At 39.0% G+C, this 13,326-nt stretch overlaps 2 protein-coding genes across 3 annotated transcripts; both read right to left on the bottom strand.

Moving 5' to 3' along the window:
- Positions 1–2,414: 2,414 nt before the first annotated feature.
- ndufs3 (NADH:ubiquinone oxidoreductase core subunit S3) lies at positions 2,415–7,603 on the bottom strand. Its single transcript, XM_042061926.1, has 7 exons — positions 7,500–7,603; positions 6,940–6,999; positions 6,694–6,791; positions 6,378–6,527; positions 5,945–6,070; positions 4,412–4,531; positions 2,415–2,725 (listed from the first exon to the last, which is right to left on the bottom strand). The coding sequence occupies exons 1-7, from the start codon at positions 7,552–7,554 to the stop codon at positions 2,561–2,563; spliced, it is 774 nt and encodes a 257-aa protein (XP_041917860.1). The 5' UTR covers positions 7,555–7,603; the 3' UTR covers positions 2,415–2,560.
- A 37-nt stretch (positions 7,604–7,640) lies between these two features.
- LOC121681955 lies at positions 7,641–11,008 on the bottom strand. Of its 2 annotated transcripts, none has more exons than XM_042061924.1 (3): positions 10,942–11,008; positions 10,084–10,123; positions 7,641–9,988 (listed from the first exon to the last, which is right to left on the bottom strand). In XM_042061924.1, the coding sequence occupies exons 2-3, from the start codon at positions 10,091–10,093 to the stop codon at positions 8,589–8,591; spliced, it is 1,410 nt and encodes a 469-aa protein (XP_041917858.1). In that variant the 5' UTR covers positions 10,094–10,123; positions 10,942–11,008; the 3' UTR covers positions 7,641–8,588. The 2 variants fall into 2 exon arrangements, with proteins under 2 accessions (XP_041917858.1, XP_041917859.1); XM_042061925.1 differs by having other exon boundaries at positions 10,084–10,146; positions 10,942–10,977.
- Between the last annotated feature and the right edge of the window lie 2,318 nt (positions 11,009–13,326).

Below are 13,326 nucleotides of genomic sequence, written 5' to 3'. Positions count from 1 at the left end.
GGTCCACGGCTGCCCCTCCATCACTGTACTACTGAGAAAATTACCAACACATAATCATTCTGTTCAAGTCACAGGTTATATTATATACAGTCATTTTTGTTCAAATCAGGTTGTTTGAATTAGTTCCTTAACTTGTTCAGTGGTGTAAGAGTAGAACCTAGAGCACAACAGATATAGCTTGGGCTAACTTGAGATTTCAATTCCAAACTAAGAAGCACAAAGAGTCTCTAACCAACAGATGCTTGTGGTTTAACTAAAATCACCTATAAGAAATCTTTAAACAGGGCTGTTAAATGTGTCCTTTATTTTTTCAATGAACTTTTGATTGTCTTGAAGATTGTAAAATTCCATTGACACATTCCCTAACAAAGAGGAAAAATATCTAGCACACACAAAAAGTTTCAATCTTTTTTAAAAAATCAAGTAGCATAAACGGGTCCTCTGTATTGCCCAGCATCATTGAAAACACATCAGTGGTCCCAGTGTTTTATTGTCATGCATGCTTTTATGAAATCGTGTGCATCACATATTGCTTCCTGCAGTGCATAATGGCCTGTATGCATTCATCTGCATTCCTCACAATTGAAGATGTATCTTTATTTATGTGAGTTGTATTTTGTGACCTGAAGTTGGGTGGAATAAAAACCCAAGCATGTTCCACTAATGGCATCTTAACTCAGTGACTTTCATAAGGTACCATAACAAAGTTGACCAGGAGTTTCTGGTCACGAACAGGAATGACAGGAAATATTTGTATTTTGTTTGTTATTCTACTTTTATGGTTGTGTCATTTGCCATTGCATTTCTGCTATGTAATAAAACAATATTTCTTCAGTGTTCTAAAAATGAATGCTTACATGGATTTTTGCCAAGCTCAACTCAAGATCAATAAACACAAGAAAACCAAAGGAGAGTATTGCAATTCTCTGTAAAGGTCAATCACAGCATATACAGTGTCTATAAAAAGTATTCACAGATATTCAAAGATATAAAGTGGAATTCAAAGATATTTCCACTTCTACTGCTTTTATAATGTGGCCTTTTTTACAATAATTTACAAAAATCCCCTCTTTAATGTCAAAGTGAAAGCAGATTTCTGCAAAGTGATGTTAATTAATTAAAAATATACTAAAATTAAAATAAGTGATATAATAATTTAAATCGTGCATATATATTCACCCCCTTCAAGTCAGCATTGAGTAGATGCACCTTTGGCCGTAATTAAAACATGGAGTCTGCGTAGATAGGTCTCAATCTGGCTTGCACATCTGGATACTGCAATTTTACTCCACTTTTCTTTGCAAAACTGCCCAAGCTCTACCAGGTTGGAAGGGGATCAGGTGTGAACAGCCCTTTTTAAGTCCAGCCACAGATTTTCTATAGGATTGAGGTCTGGGCTTTGGCTCGGCCACTCCAGACCATTCACCTTGATGTCTTAAGACCATTTCTGTGTAGTTTTCACTGTAGACTTCGGCTCATTGTCTTGCTGGAGAGTAAATCTTCTCCCAAGTTGTAGTTCTCTTGCAGACTGAATCAGATTGTCCACCAGGATTTCCCTATATTTTGCTGAATTCATTTTACTTTTACCTATACAAGCCTTCCTGGGCCTACGAAGCATACACAGCATGATGCTACCACCACCATGCTTCAAATTAGGGATGGTGTGTTTTTGGTGATGTGCAGTGTAAAAAAAATAGTATCTAGTTTGATGACCAAAAATCAGACCAACAAACCTTCTTCCTTCTGACCTTCAGGTGACGACCGGCTCTAGGCAGATTTGCACATTTTATATTATTTTATTTTATTATTATTCCTTACATTCCTTAATGATGAATTTCACTCGACTCCATTCACTGCACTGAGGTGATCTCTATTTCACTAATTGTGAGACTATTAGCACCAACTGGCTGTACCACTGTTGATTTAGGTCAGTTACTTTAGGGGGGGGGGGGGGTGAATATTTACGCAACTGCTTATTTTGCATTATATATTTTTAATTAATTAACATTATTTTGTAGAAATTTGCTTTCGCTTTGACATTAAAGATTAGATTTTTGTCAATTATTGTAAACAAAGATTCCATTTCTGAAAGCAAAAAAAGAGAGATATCCAAGGGGGGTGAAAACAATGTATCACTGTAATCATTGATGAGGATCAGCAACCTGTGTAGAAGCCAACACCTCTCCTAATGAAGAGTGTTTTGAATAAATCAAGTGACCCCCCCCCCCCCCGTTATATTTGTTATTACTATTACTCACTCTGGATTCTTAATTTTGGCACATGGAAATGATAATTTATGACTGATTTGTGAACATGATAAAATGAAAAGGTTGGTGCAAGAGACGGGAGGATATACCTCATAATCAGTACATGTTATGACCTAACCAACTGAGTAAAAAGATGAGTCAGACATATTTGTATCTATATAATCTTTATTCTGCTTGTTGAGCTTCAGTCCACCATGAGATTTTAGAGACCAAAGATGCACATAACCTGTTTGTTTATTTACATAAATACCTGCATCGAGAGTAGCAGTGGGATACAACACACAACGGATAGATCATTTTGCAGGAGGCTTATCTCCAGCCTCCAATTTCGGGGCATCCTTGGGCTCCCGGTACGCTGGGAAAGTCTCCCACGGGCTGTTAAGGTCAAACTTGCGGAACTCCTGGGCAAGCTCCACTGGCTCGGCTACCACACGCTTCACCTCGTCATCATAGCGCACCTACAAACACAACAGATGGAGGGAATGAGGTGAAGGAAGTGCATTTAAAAATACAGTTACGTAATATCCACATATATTTATTTTGGGTCATCTCAACAGCGCCAGTTGTTGCTTTTCAATTGGATCAGACAACCAGGCAATGCGATACTAACGCCATCTGCTGGTCAGCAGAGCTAAAATACATACATACATACATACATACATACATACACACACACACACACACACACACACACACACACACACACACACACACACACACACACACATATATATATATATATATATATATATATATATATATATATAAATAAAACAAACAACTAACAGACATTTTGAGAACAAAATACCAATTTCACACTAGGGCTATGTCCACCCAGCCTGACCTAGTAGACAATGACAAAAAAAAAAAATGCAAAAAGGCTTCACACTATTCCTCTGATGATGTCTAAAAAGAGACTGGCCCTTCTTAGCAATGTTATACAGCTGTAATCCCAAACTCAGGTCCCAAATGGGGGCCTATGGCTCCACACTTAATCAACCCAGCTCCTCTGGAGGAAAACCATGTAAGGTGGCGTCCCTCGGATAGACGACTGAGTGTTTACAAAGTGACTGATGCAACAACAGGAAACTGTGCTTGCCCTTCTCTTTATTATGGTAATATTAGAACCTAAATAGCAAGCTCTCAATCACATACACGTTTTTAAGTGGAGAAATCCTAAGGCGCATTAAAATTCCTTGAATTGCGAAAGTGAACGTTCGCGGCGACCATGTTTGTATAAACATATACATTTGAACAATTTTGTGTAAATATTTCATCTCAATGGTAACTCTCTGTCCAACTCCCAACATGTTCGTAGAGAACTACCTCTTCAACCTGTTTGCGAATGTTCACAACATTCGCAAAAAACTCTAAGGCAAACAGAAAATTGTTTGCAAACGTTAGCGAACGTTCGCCTTTGAACGCACCTCTGTTCTTACTGGGGTAATGTGGGAGAAAGTTGAACACGAGTGTTTAACTCATTGAGTGCCAAAAACGTAATATTACATTTTTCCTTCCCATGCGTTGAGTGCCAAAAACTTAATATTATGTTTTTAGCTTTTTTTTTTACTTACGAAACTAGACACTCTAACACACCTTATATGTGATTTTGGGAACTTAAATATGGAATATATATGGAAATTAAATATATGATGATCGAATACTCATGAAAACGCACAATCTGGACATTTTATCATAACTTGGTTGCCGCTTTGGGTCGAATCAGTAACGCATGCACGTCAGCTCAAAACCAGGCCATTTTCGTGGGTCTATCACTAGGTGGCAGTCTCGCCAGGTCTCGCTAGGTCACTTCCCCTTCCTTTACAGGCAACACTTCATATTTCATGAAAGACGTTATATCTCCATTTCTAGAAAAAAGAAACAGCGATTTTGATGAAAACTAGCCACTGTTTAGCTTGCGATTTCTCAGGAACAGAAGCGTGTAGAAATACACGGTTTGCACCCACTGAGAGCTTAAAGTCTCACCTTTCAAACGAGCCATTGTATGTGTTCATAGCTATAACACAGAATATGCTGTGGCTGTACAAAAATCATCAACAATGGTCTAGATTGCTGGCACTCTAGGACAAAGCTTCTGAAAACAGCTTGGCATTCAATGAGTTAATAGTGTCACCCATCCTCACCTCGACATATCCAGAGAGAGGGAAGTCCTTCCTGAAGGGATGTCCCTCAAATCCGTAATCTGTCAGGATTCGTCTTAGGTCTGGGTGATTGGCGAAGAAAACACCATACATATCCCACACCTGAAAAACAAGAACTTTTGTCAGTTACAAACAACACCCACTGTTAATTCTTTGACCTGTGTCGCAAACAAAAACAAATAGCCTTTGATAGTTACAAAAGGTTAGCTAAATATCTTAAATGGTTAATTTGCAGCTCACTATGGGACACACCGTCATGGGTTCCCCAAAAGCCATATTTCATTATGCCAGCCACCATTGGCTGGACGACTGACGTGTGAGACACAGAGGAGGTACTTCCTCCTCCCTTATAATCCACGCGCAACGTCATTGCTTCAGTCTTCTTGCCCCCAGAGGCTTGCTTTCCTGTTACCTGTTCGTTCGTGCAAACATGTTCGTTCGTGCAAACATGTTCGTTTGTACTCATCGCTCGACTTATCGTGACTAAATTCAAGATGGCGTTGTACGGTAAAATTCCTTAAGGTACTGTCTGTATAAATCATCTTGTAAATAAACTACCAGTGCTTTTTCAAAGTTCTCCATGTCTCGTTTTAAATGTCAAGGCCCTCGGAAGTCTACCAATGAAGTATGGAGCTACTTTGAGCCTCGTAAATGGTGTAAAACAGTGATTTATTTGCATGGCTAGGCCGATGCCCGAGGCACCGCAACGAAAAACTGTTGGTAGCATTGGCACTTGAATTTCCCCTGGGGATCAATAAAGTATCTATCTATTTATCTACCTGGCTAACTAGCACCAGATTTCTGAGTGCAGGGGACAAGCCAAGGTGAGCTATGAGACATACGTTCACACTCGGTATCATGTTTCAACTCACTTTAGGTCAATATCACACCGGAATTCTCCTTTAATGATTGGTGCAGTAAAACAGGGACAATAGCCTTCCAGTGCTCTGTGAACGTTATCCTTACCCTGGAAATCCAAAGTTCTCACGAGAGAACAATTTGAATTTGCAAGAAGTTAGGCCATTTTCATTACTCATAGCCAGACCCTAAATATTTCTACTTAAATAAAGTAATGTACAAAACACATTTTTTCATGGAAAGTTTTACATTTTGATTCCTGAGAGTCTTAACTTTTAAACGATGTATAGTATGACTATGGTGCTTCGTAAATATGGTGTATAGAATTGATGTATAGTACGAGGGGGAGGAGGGTAACAAGGCCCAGTACCAGGTCATTCGCGGGCTAACGGGTTAAGGACTTAGCTGAGACATTTGTTTTATTTGTTTATGCAACATATAAACAACAGGTGTATTTGTCTGTTTTTCACATATTCTATATACACCATGAAATTTAATTTGAAAATTACAGAAGATGCTATTAGCTGCTTCTTAAAAACATGCTTTAAAAAACTGACAAATTGTTGCATGCGGTCTGTATAAAGCAACTGATATTTTCTTAAAATAAACAGGTATTTCAGTGTACATCGGAGTCTAAATCGGAACATGTGTACTGACCTCCCTCTCATACCAGTTTGCTGCCTTGTGAACAGACACACTGGAATCGACAGGGGTGAGCTCATCTGTATACGTCTTCACACGGATGCGCGAGTTGAAGCGAAGAGACAACATGTTGTAGACAATCTATAAGGACAAAGAAGAAGGCATGAATTTAACTAGTGAGTATAATCGGTAATTACACTTATGAAAGTTACTTATATCTTTTAAAGCTTCAGGTGTTACACAGCCAACAAGGCAAGTATAATCTCAGAGCAAAGGAATATCAATGTAACAGAGGCTCAGTCAACATATAATAATGATAATCAATATAAAACTGATCCAGTCTAACATTGGGAAAAGTTAATGGCATGAAACAACAGTAATGCCAATCACAGTAGGTGTCTTTAAGCAAAGGCAAACAAAAAACAACAGAAATGGTAAGACTCAGCACCTCAAAGCGGTTAGGTCGTGTGGGGATGTCCACAGCCGTGAGGTCACTCATGTTCCGAAATTGTGCATTGGTGTGGTCACGCAGAAATGTCAGAACAGGAATTATTCCATCAGGATGAATCATGATCTCCAACTCATCATAGCAACTCACCTGAAATCACAAGTGTGCTCATAAGTATGATAAATATTGCACAATATCTTCACCAGACTTCAAGAGGAGACCCACAACGACCTTGCTCTGCATGGATATATCAATTTATTTTTCGGTGAAAGAAAAGGAAAATGGCAAAGGTCATACTTAAGAGTATAGAACTCACTTGGACTTGCTGAACGTATTTTGGTAGTATCTCCGCCACGTACTCTCCAAAAGCAGACAACTGGTTGTGGGCGACGGCATCCTTAGGTCTGACAGTTGCTGTTTGAGAGTAAGTTAACGTTAATTATTCTGATGGACGTTGAAAAACACAACATGAATTCTTAACAACTAACAAAGCACACTAGGCTGAGGCAAACTTAAGAGTTTTAGGACTAAACATTGGATGAAGGCAACGTTTGTTACTTACGCTTGGTTTCAGTAGTTGTAGTTTCCGACCGCGTTTGGATAAGAGCGGCGTTCCGACTCACTACAACAAAGGTTACGTTAAAATAAGTATTTCTGAGGGATTTCTGCATTCATTCTGTTATTTACCATGCCACCAACAACCGCAACTAGACTACATACAAACACGCGTAACGTTAAATTCTGCACATGATAGCCAATAATAACTGCTAGCTCGCATTGATTACATTCAACTATACACACAATTGGTTGGCTAGCCAGTCAATTATTTACGTTACAATAGGTGAAGAAACTCATATATTGTGATGTTCTGTTGACAACGTTAGAAATAGTAAACACTGTGAACACACTAGGTCAGTGGAAACGGTTTAATTGCACAGCAAACGATGGCATTGGCTAGCGACTGCTAGCGTGCTAGTTTGATATGCTGAGAAGGTCAACTGTTTTGTGCGGCTTTCAACGATAAAATAAGTCGTTCGGTAAAAATGGGGTTGTCCTGCCACTTTAAAGATCCTTAATATGTTTGTGTTCTTCATGAACAAGGCAAGCTTGAAGGTTACTCACGATTTAAAGTCTTGTGGATCCCTCCACGGACAAATCTGACAAGGGAGGCCGCCATGTTGGGTAATGAATCGGCTGGTGAGAGTGACGTCACTGAATATAATGATTTTTCCAAAAACTGTTTTTTAAAATAAATTACGTGTTTTGTAAGTTTTCCTATTACTTTCTGATTCATTTAATCAACAAATTCGATTTACTGTACAAAAATCGAAACGTATATTCTGTTTTTGACCAATTAAACAATTATTGAAAAAGAGACTGATCGGATTTCACGTAAACTTTTAATACACTAGGTGGCAGCATAAGCTTTCAGATCGGCCCGGCACACGGCCTCGTAATTTTCAGGCATTTCATCAAACATACCATTGTAATGCATACAAGACATACGGCAATTACTTTGCTGTCATTGGCCAGCCATCTTTCAGCGAACTTTTCTGACATGAAACACAGGACATCAGTAGGCCTAATTAATTATGAATTAATAATTGATGAGCATGTAGCCCAGAACTAGCTTCAATAGCAAAATCATGATGGTTTATCCTTTACAGAAGGTTGCAGATCAGACCTTATCTGACACAAGATGGCATACAACTTTTTGTACAGGCTATGGTTATTTTCATACTGGACTATTGCAATACATAGGCCTACCTAGCCTGCCTGCTTCTGCAGTGAGACCATTCCAGTTCATTCAGAATGCTGCAGTAGGCCTATTCCCTAGCCCTAGTCTTTAATCAGCCAAAGAGGACACATGTAACTCCTGGCCACTCAGCATTGGGCTTCCTATAGCAGTCAGAATTCAATTCAAATCCCTCACTCTGGACATGTACTGCTCCCTGCTATCTCAATGCCATGATCCAGCTCTATATCCCCAATCGCCCACTGCAGTCTCTGATGAGCCTGAGTCTGTTGTATCGACCTGCCATAAACGCTATAGGTCAGATTTAAGACTATTTTCCTCAGTGGTTCCTCCTTAAAAAATGTTTACTGTTAATTTGAACTATTGTAAGTTTATATTCTGTAAGTTACTTTGGAAGAAAAACATCTGCTAAATGCAATAACCACCATAATGCTTTGAGGTAGCCTAAACATGCATTATTTAGTCAATTTGAATAAATATATGATTGCTACTAAGCTGACAACAATACTTATGACAAACCCTGTATTTCCTGTGAACCCAATAACTATTACTGCCAGTCCTACAGCTCCTGTTGCTAGAGCAACTATGCCAAAAAACACTGCACCCTCAACAGCACTTTCCAGTGTGTTTACGTCTCCACATCCAATTCGTTCAGTTCTCTCAAGATTTGGAATTGCAGCCACAATAGTCGTTACAGACCATAATAGTATTTTTCTAGATATCGATAAAGATATTGTCCCTAAAATAGCACCCCCAAATGCCCCTAACAAAGCACCTGCACCGCCTGGTCCATGGTACCTCATCTTTGCAGCTATTACAGCAGCTTCCACAGATAGCCCTGCTATGCTGCCCACTCCCAGGAGCAGACCTGCGGTGCCACACGGTCCAAGGCTGTCCAGGGCTGCTGGAACACCTTTCAGTGCCAATATAGTTGTGCTTACTGCACCGAGAGCCACTGTTTCAGCATCTTTAGTCTTTAAACCCAGCATGGAGTAGATGCCAATCACAGATCCCATTATGGTGGCACACAGTGGTCCAATATGTGCACACGATAACAGTATTATTTTGGTGGCTTGCTGTGCTTGCTGTCTGTAGGATAGAAAAAACGCTGTAGCTCCAGTTGTAAAACCCGTGAACAAGGTCACCATGCAAAAACTGTACACAAAGAAATCCCCTGAATCTGGCATCTGACCAGGAACATGTCTCAACAGTTTTTGGGCTAACGTACATTGGCGAGTTGGTTCTGAACCCACGGTGGCCCATGTCATTATTAGCATTAAAATATATGCACCTGGATGAACAAAGCTCAAAATAATCCCCAAAAATATGACAATGAACTGGATAATCAAGAACACTATTAGCTGTTTCATTAAAAGGACACATTCTTCAGGGGGATTTCTCAATGCTGGAGTGAGAGGCCACATTACAATGCAGCTGACTAGTATCACAACACTGAGTCCTATGAAGAGTCCCTGTTTTCCCCACACCAGGAGAGATGCAGCAGCTGTCCCCAGCAGAGCTCCAGTTCCTGAGGCTCCCAGGGCCATCAACGGCCCCACGGAGATCATTGTCAAAGTGTTCAACCCTAGCATCTTCAAGAGACTATTTACTCCTGTGGCAAACTTGATGCCCACTGCAGCTGACCACAGCGCAATGCCCAGTGCCAAGCAGGTCATCAGCAGACCCACACCAAATGCACCGGTGTCCTCTGCCATGTGAATAACCTCTGGTAAGGTGGTGCTTTTGATAAACCAGTCTCCTGCCTCTATTGCTTGTGCTGTAGTGGCTGTGATAGCATAGCCTCCGACGGCTGCTGTGAGCACCACACAAAGGGGTGATTGTCTGCCTGTGGAGACTAAATGAAACACAAAGAATTAAAGGAACCCAATGACAAATATAAAGTATCCAGCTGCAGCCAAGTATCCTGAAACATAATTTTAGGTGTCTTACTTTTTTCCATTGGTAGCTGGGGTTGTCTAATAAACTTGACCTAGATTTGAAATAAGAGCATATCTACATCGACAATAAAGGTATTTACATGGCAAATGTCAGTGCTATCCATAAGAAACAAAGTCATTTTGCCCTTCTGTCAAACGTTAACCCTCATACCATGTGCTCAGTTTGTGTAAAGTGGGTAAACCAGTAAAACCAGTTACCACCTGCAGAATGGAAAAACTACAGAAAAGAGCAACGGCTCCGTCTTCTAACAGTGGAGAAAAGAAAGTAAGCACATTTTCTTTTTTTTATTTATTTGTCAAATGTTTCCCCTGACACATCCACTTTGCTCTCTGACTCCGATCTACCACAACAGCCGCATACTTCTTGTTTTAAAATCTACATTGTAACCAGGGGCGTCACTATAGACCCTTTTACTGGGGCATGTGCCCAAGTATTGAACTGTACTGTGTGTTCAGGTTTAAGGTAAACTAGATCCTATTGCCTCTTTGGCAGCAGATTAATATTATTATCATCAGATTAGACCTGGATTTTTGGGTCTAGTGGCACCCCTGATTGTAACTGACAATTATGTAATAATAACCACTGTTATTACATATTCAATTTGTTCTTCAATTCAATTCAATTCTTGAATTTCCCTTTCGGGATCAATAAAGTATCTATCTATCTATCTATCTATCTATCTATCTATCTATCTATCTATATATTTGAAGAAAGAGATCAGTGACATTTATTATACTGCTAAAACAAAACTAATGCCTTAAGTTCATTATATTCCATATCTACACATTGAATTTGAGGCAATAGATCGGTGACATTTACTTACTGCTGAAAAAATGATAAATGTTTTACCTGTATATTCCATTGTAGACTACACCATCACCATCTTGGATATTTTGGTTTCAGTTTTGTTCGGCACATGGAATTTCCACATTTCCAGAATGCCACAGGCCCGGCCTACATATTGTTAAAGGGATCACATATTAATCTTTACTGAAATTCAATCCTAAGTTACAATAATAAAGTGACAGTGACACTAAAGGCTATATATACTGTTTATATTGATACATCACCCCATCAATGACTATCCAAAACAGACTAATCATGTGAACTAGTGCTGACAGTTATAGACAGACACAGATCTGTAGCTGGAAAACATACATACAGGTACCCTGTCTCTGCTAAGTTACTGAGGCTAAATGTGAGCTTGATTAGGATTTTTGGGTGATCTCCTTGCAACTTATGTTGCTACTAGAAGGGTGTTAGTGGCTGTCCATTAAATGGCACTCTCCTCTCTGGTCAGGATATTAATATCAACCCCAATGCCTTCACAATATCATGTATACACTGAACTGCAGAAATCAGGCCTTTGAATGCAATGGAAAAACAAAGTCCTGACTCACTGTGGACATCAAAGATTAGGGGGTTCCCTGATCCGCTGGACAAACCTAGGTGTGTGCCACATATTGGTGGTACATAGTGAGGTTTCCCCTTCTCTGTGCAGTACTTTCAGAGTGTAAAACAATATATAAATAAACGTAACATGTTGCTGATGTTCTACCCACAGAGTGTTTTGGATAGTCATCTACTTGTGCGATGCATCCACATAAATTACACACCAACAGTATATAACTGTTAGTGTCACTGTCACTTTATTGTAATTTGATTGAATTTCAGTAAGGATTAATATGTGATATCTTTACAAATATGTGGGTCAGGGCAGTGGCATTCTGGAAATGCATTGTGGGAAATGTAACATCAGTTAGCTGACCTTGTGTTTAATAAACACACAATATACTTTACTTGTAATGGCCAAGTTAGTTTAAATAGGAATTCTCATAGTGTAAGTGTACTACACAAAGTAAGCATTTGTTTGCACAACTTGGAATTCCTATTACATTGTAATTTCAAGACAATCGGTTTGCATGTTTTTTTTAAACTAAGGTTAACTAACAGGTTAAGTAAGGTTAACTAACTAACTAACTTCACAGTGTAGCAAAACTTAAGCAATTCAAGTATAGTTTACTTGACTTAAATGATCATGTTCACTTTTCCACCTCAACATTAAATTACTCCTTTTAGCCAAGTAATCTAAAAAAGCAAAATCAACATAATCAACAAAAGACAATAACTGAGTTATAACTAAATTTAAGTAAGAATAGCTATTTGATTTTACAGTGCAAAGTGACTTTCCCAAAACTGAATGCATGTGAGATTCAACACATTCTTCCTGTTGTGTGACTGTGGAATTACTTTGAATTGCCATGAATTTAATTCCACTTCCTGTCATTCCAATTCCAATTCAAATTCAACTTCCTGTGGGGCGGAGCCAATTCAATTTAAATTCCAATTCGTGAATTGAATGGAGATCCATTCTAAAATTCGGAATTTTGCACAAACCTGGTAGAGACTGTGCTCATGGGCTGAAAGATGTAAAAAATTGCTGAACCAGTGCTGAGTGCTGAACCAGCATTAGCATGAGAAACGAAAATAGACAAAAGTTTCGGGCCTAGCCCATCATCAGTGTCTCAATTTCGAAAAAGAATTATGATTTATACATTGACAATACTCTTATCAAAACATATAACACATTTCTGGTTTGAACTGTTAATGGTTTAAATCTGAACGTTTTAATGAAGGGAGTCAGCTCTCTGAGGTATTTATTCCGGCATGTAGAAATCATTTGGTTTGGCCATATGTCTTCATCTTATCTATATTATTCTAATAATTCTAATCAGGTTTTAGATCACAGCACAGAAACAGCCCTATAGTGAAATAGTTCATAATTGAGTTAATAATTGAGTTAATAATTTAAATGAGTTAATAATTGACACCATTGATCATAACGTTTTAATTCACCACCTTGTGAAGTGGGTTGGTCTCTCTGATCATGTTTTAAACTGGTTTCAAACCTATATTACTGGCAGAGATGTTTTATGTTACAGTAGTCTCTAGAGGATCCTGTGTCTGTAGAACATGATTTGCCTTTCTGTGTGGCCCAAGGAACTGTCTTGGTCCTCTACTTTCTCTGCTTCCATTAGAAAACATCATAAGTCAGCATAATGTAAACTTCCACAGCTATGCAGACGATACCCAATTATATATTTCTGTGTGGTCACAAGATGGCCTTTGCTCCCTTATCTAGCCTGCGGCACAAATCAGCCTTATCGCATGCTTACTCCATTAATCAGTGGATGAACATTTTTTTTAAAGCTAAATGACAATAAAAAAAAGAGG

This window comes from Alosa sapidissima, chromosome 14 (assembly GCF_018492685.1).
Source record: "Alosa sapidissima isolate fAloSap1 chromosome 14, fAloSap1.pri, whole genome shotgun sequence".
NCBI lineage: Eukaryota > Metazoa > Chordata > Actinopteri > Clupeiformes > Clupeidae > Alosa > Alosa sapidissima.
Note: the sequence above shows the minus strand (reverse complement) of the source record. Positions and strands in the feature narration are given on the sequence as shown.

Excerpts from the sequence above, each read along its gene's own strand:
- ndufs3 (XM_042061926.1), bottom strand. The coding sequence starts at position 7,554 with ATGGCGGCCTCCCTTGTCAGATTTGTCCGTGGAGGGATCCACAAGACT. Across the intron at positions 7,000-7,499 it reads GATCCACAAGACTTTAAATC|TGAGTCGGAACGCCGCTCTT; the intron begins GTGAGTAACCTT and ends CCTTTGTTGTAG. Across the intron at positions 6,071-6,377 it reads CACGACCTAACCGCTTTGAG|ATTGTCTACAACATGTTGTC; the intron begins GTGCTGAGTCTT and ends TTGTCCTTATAG.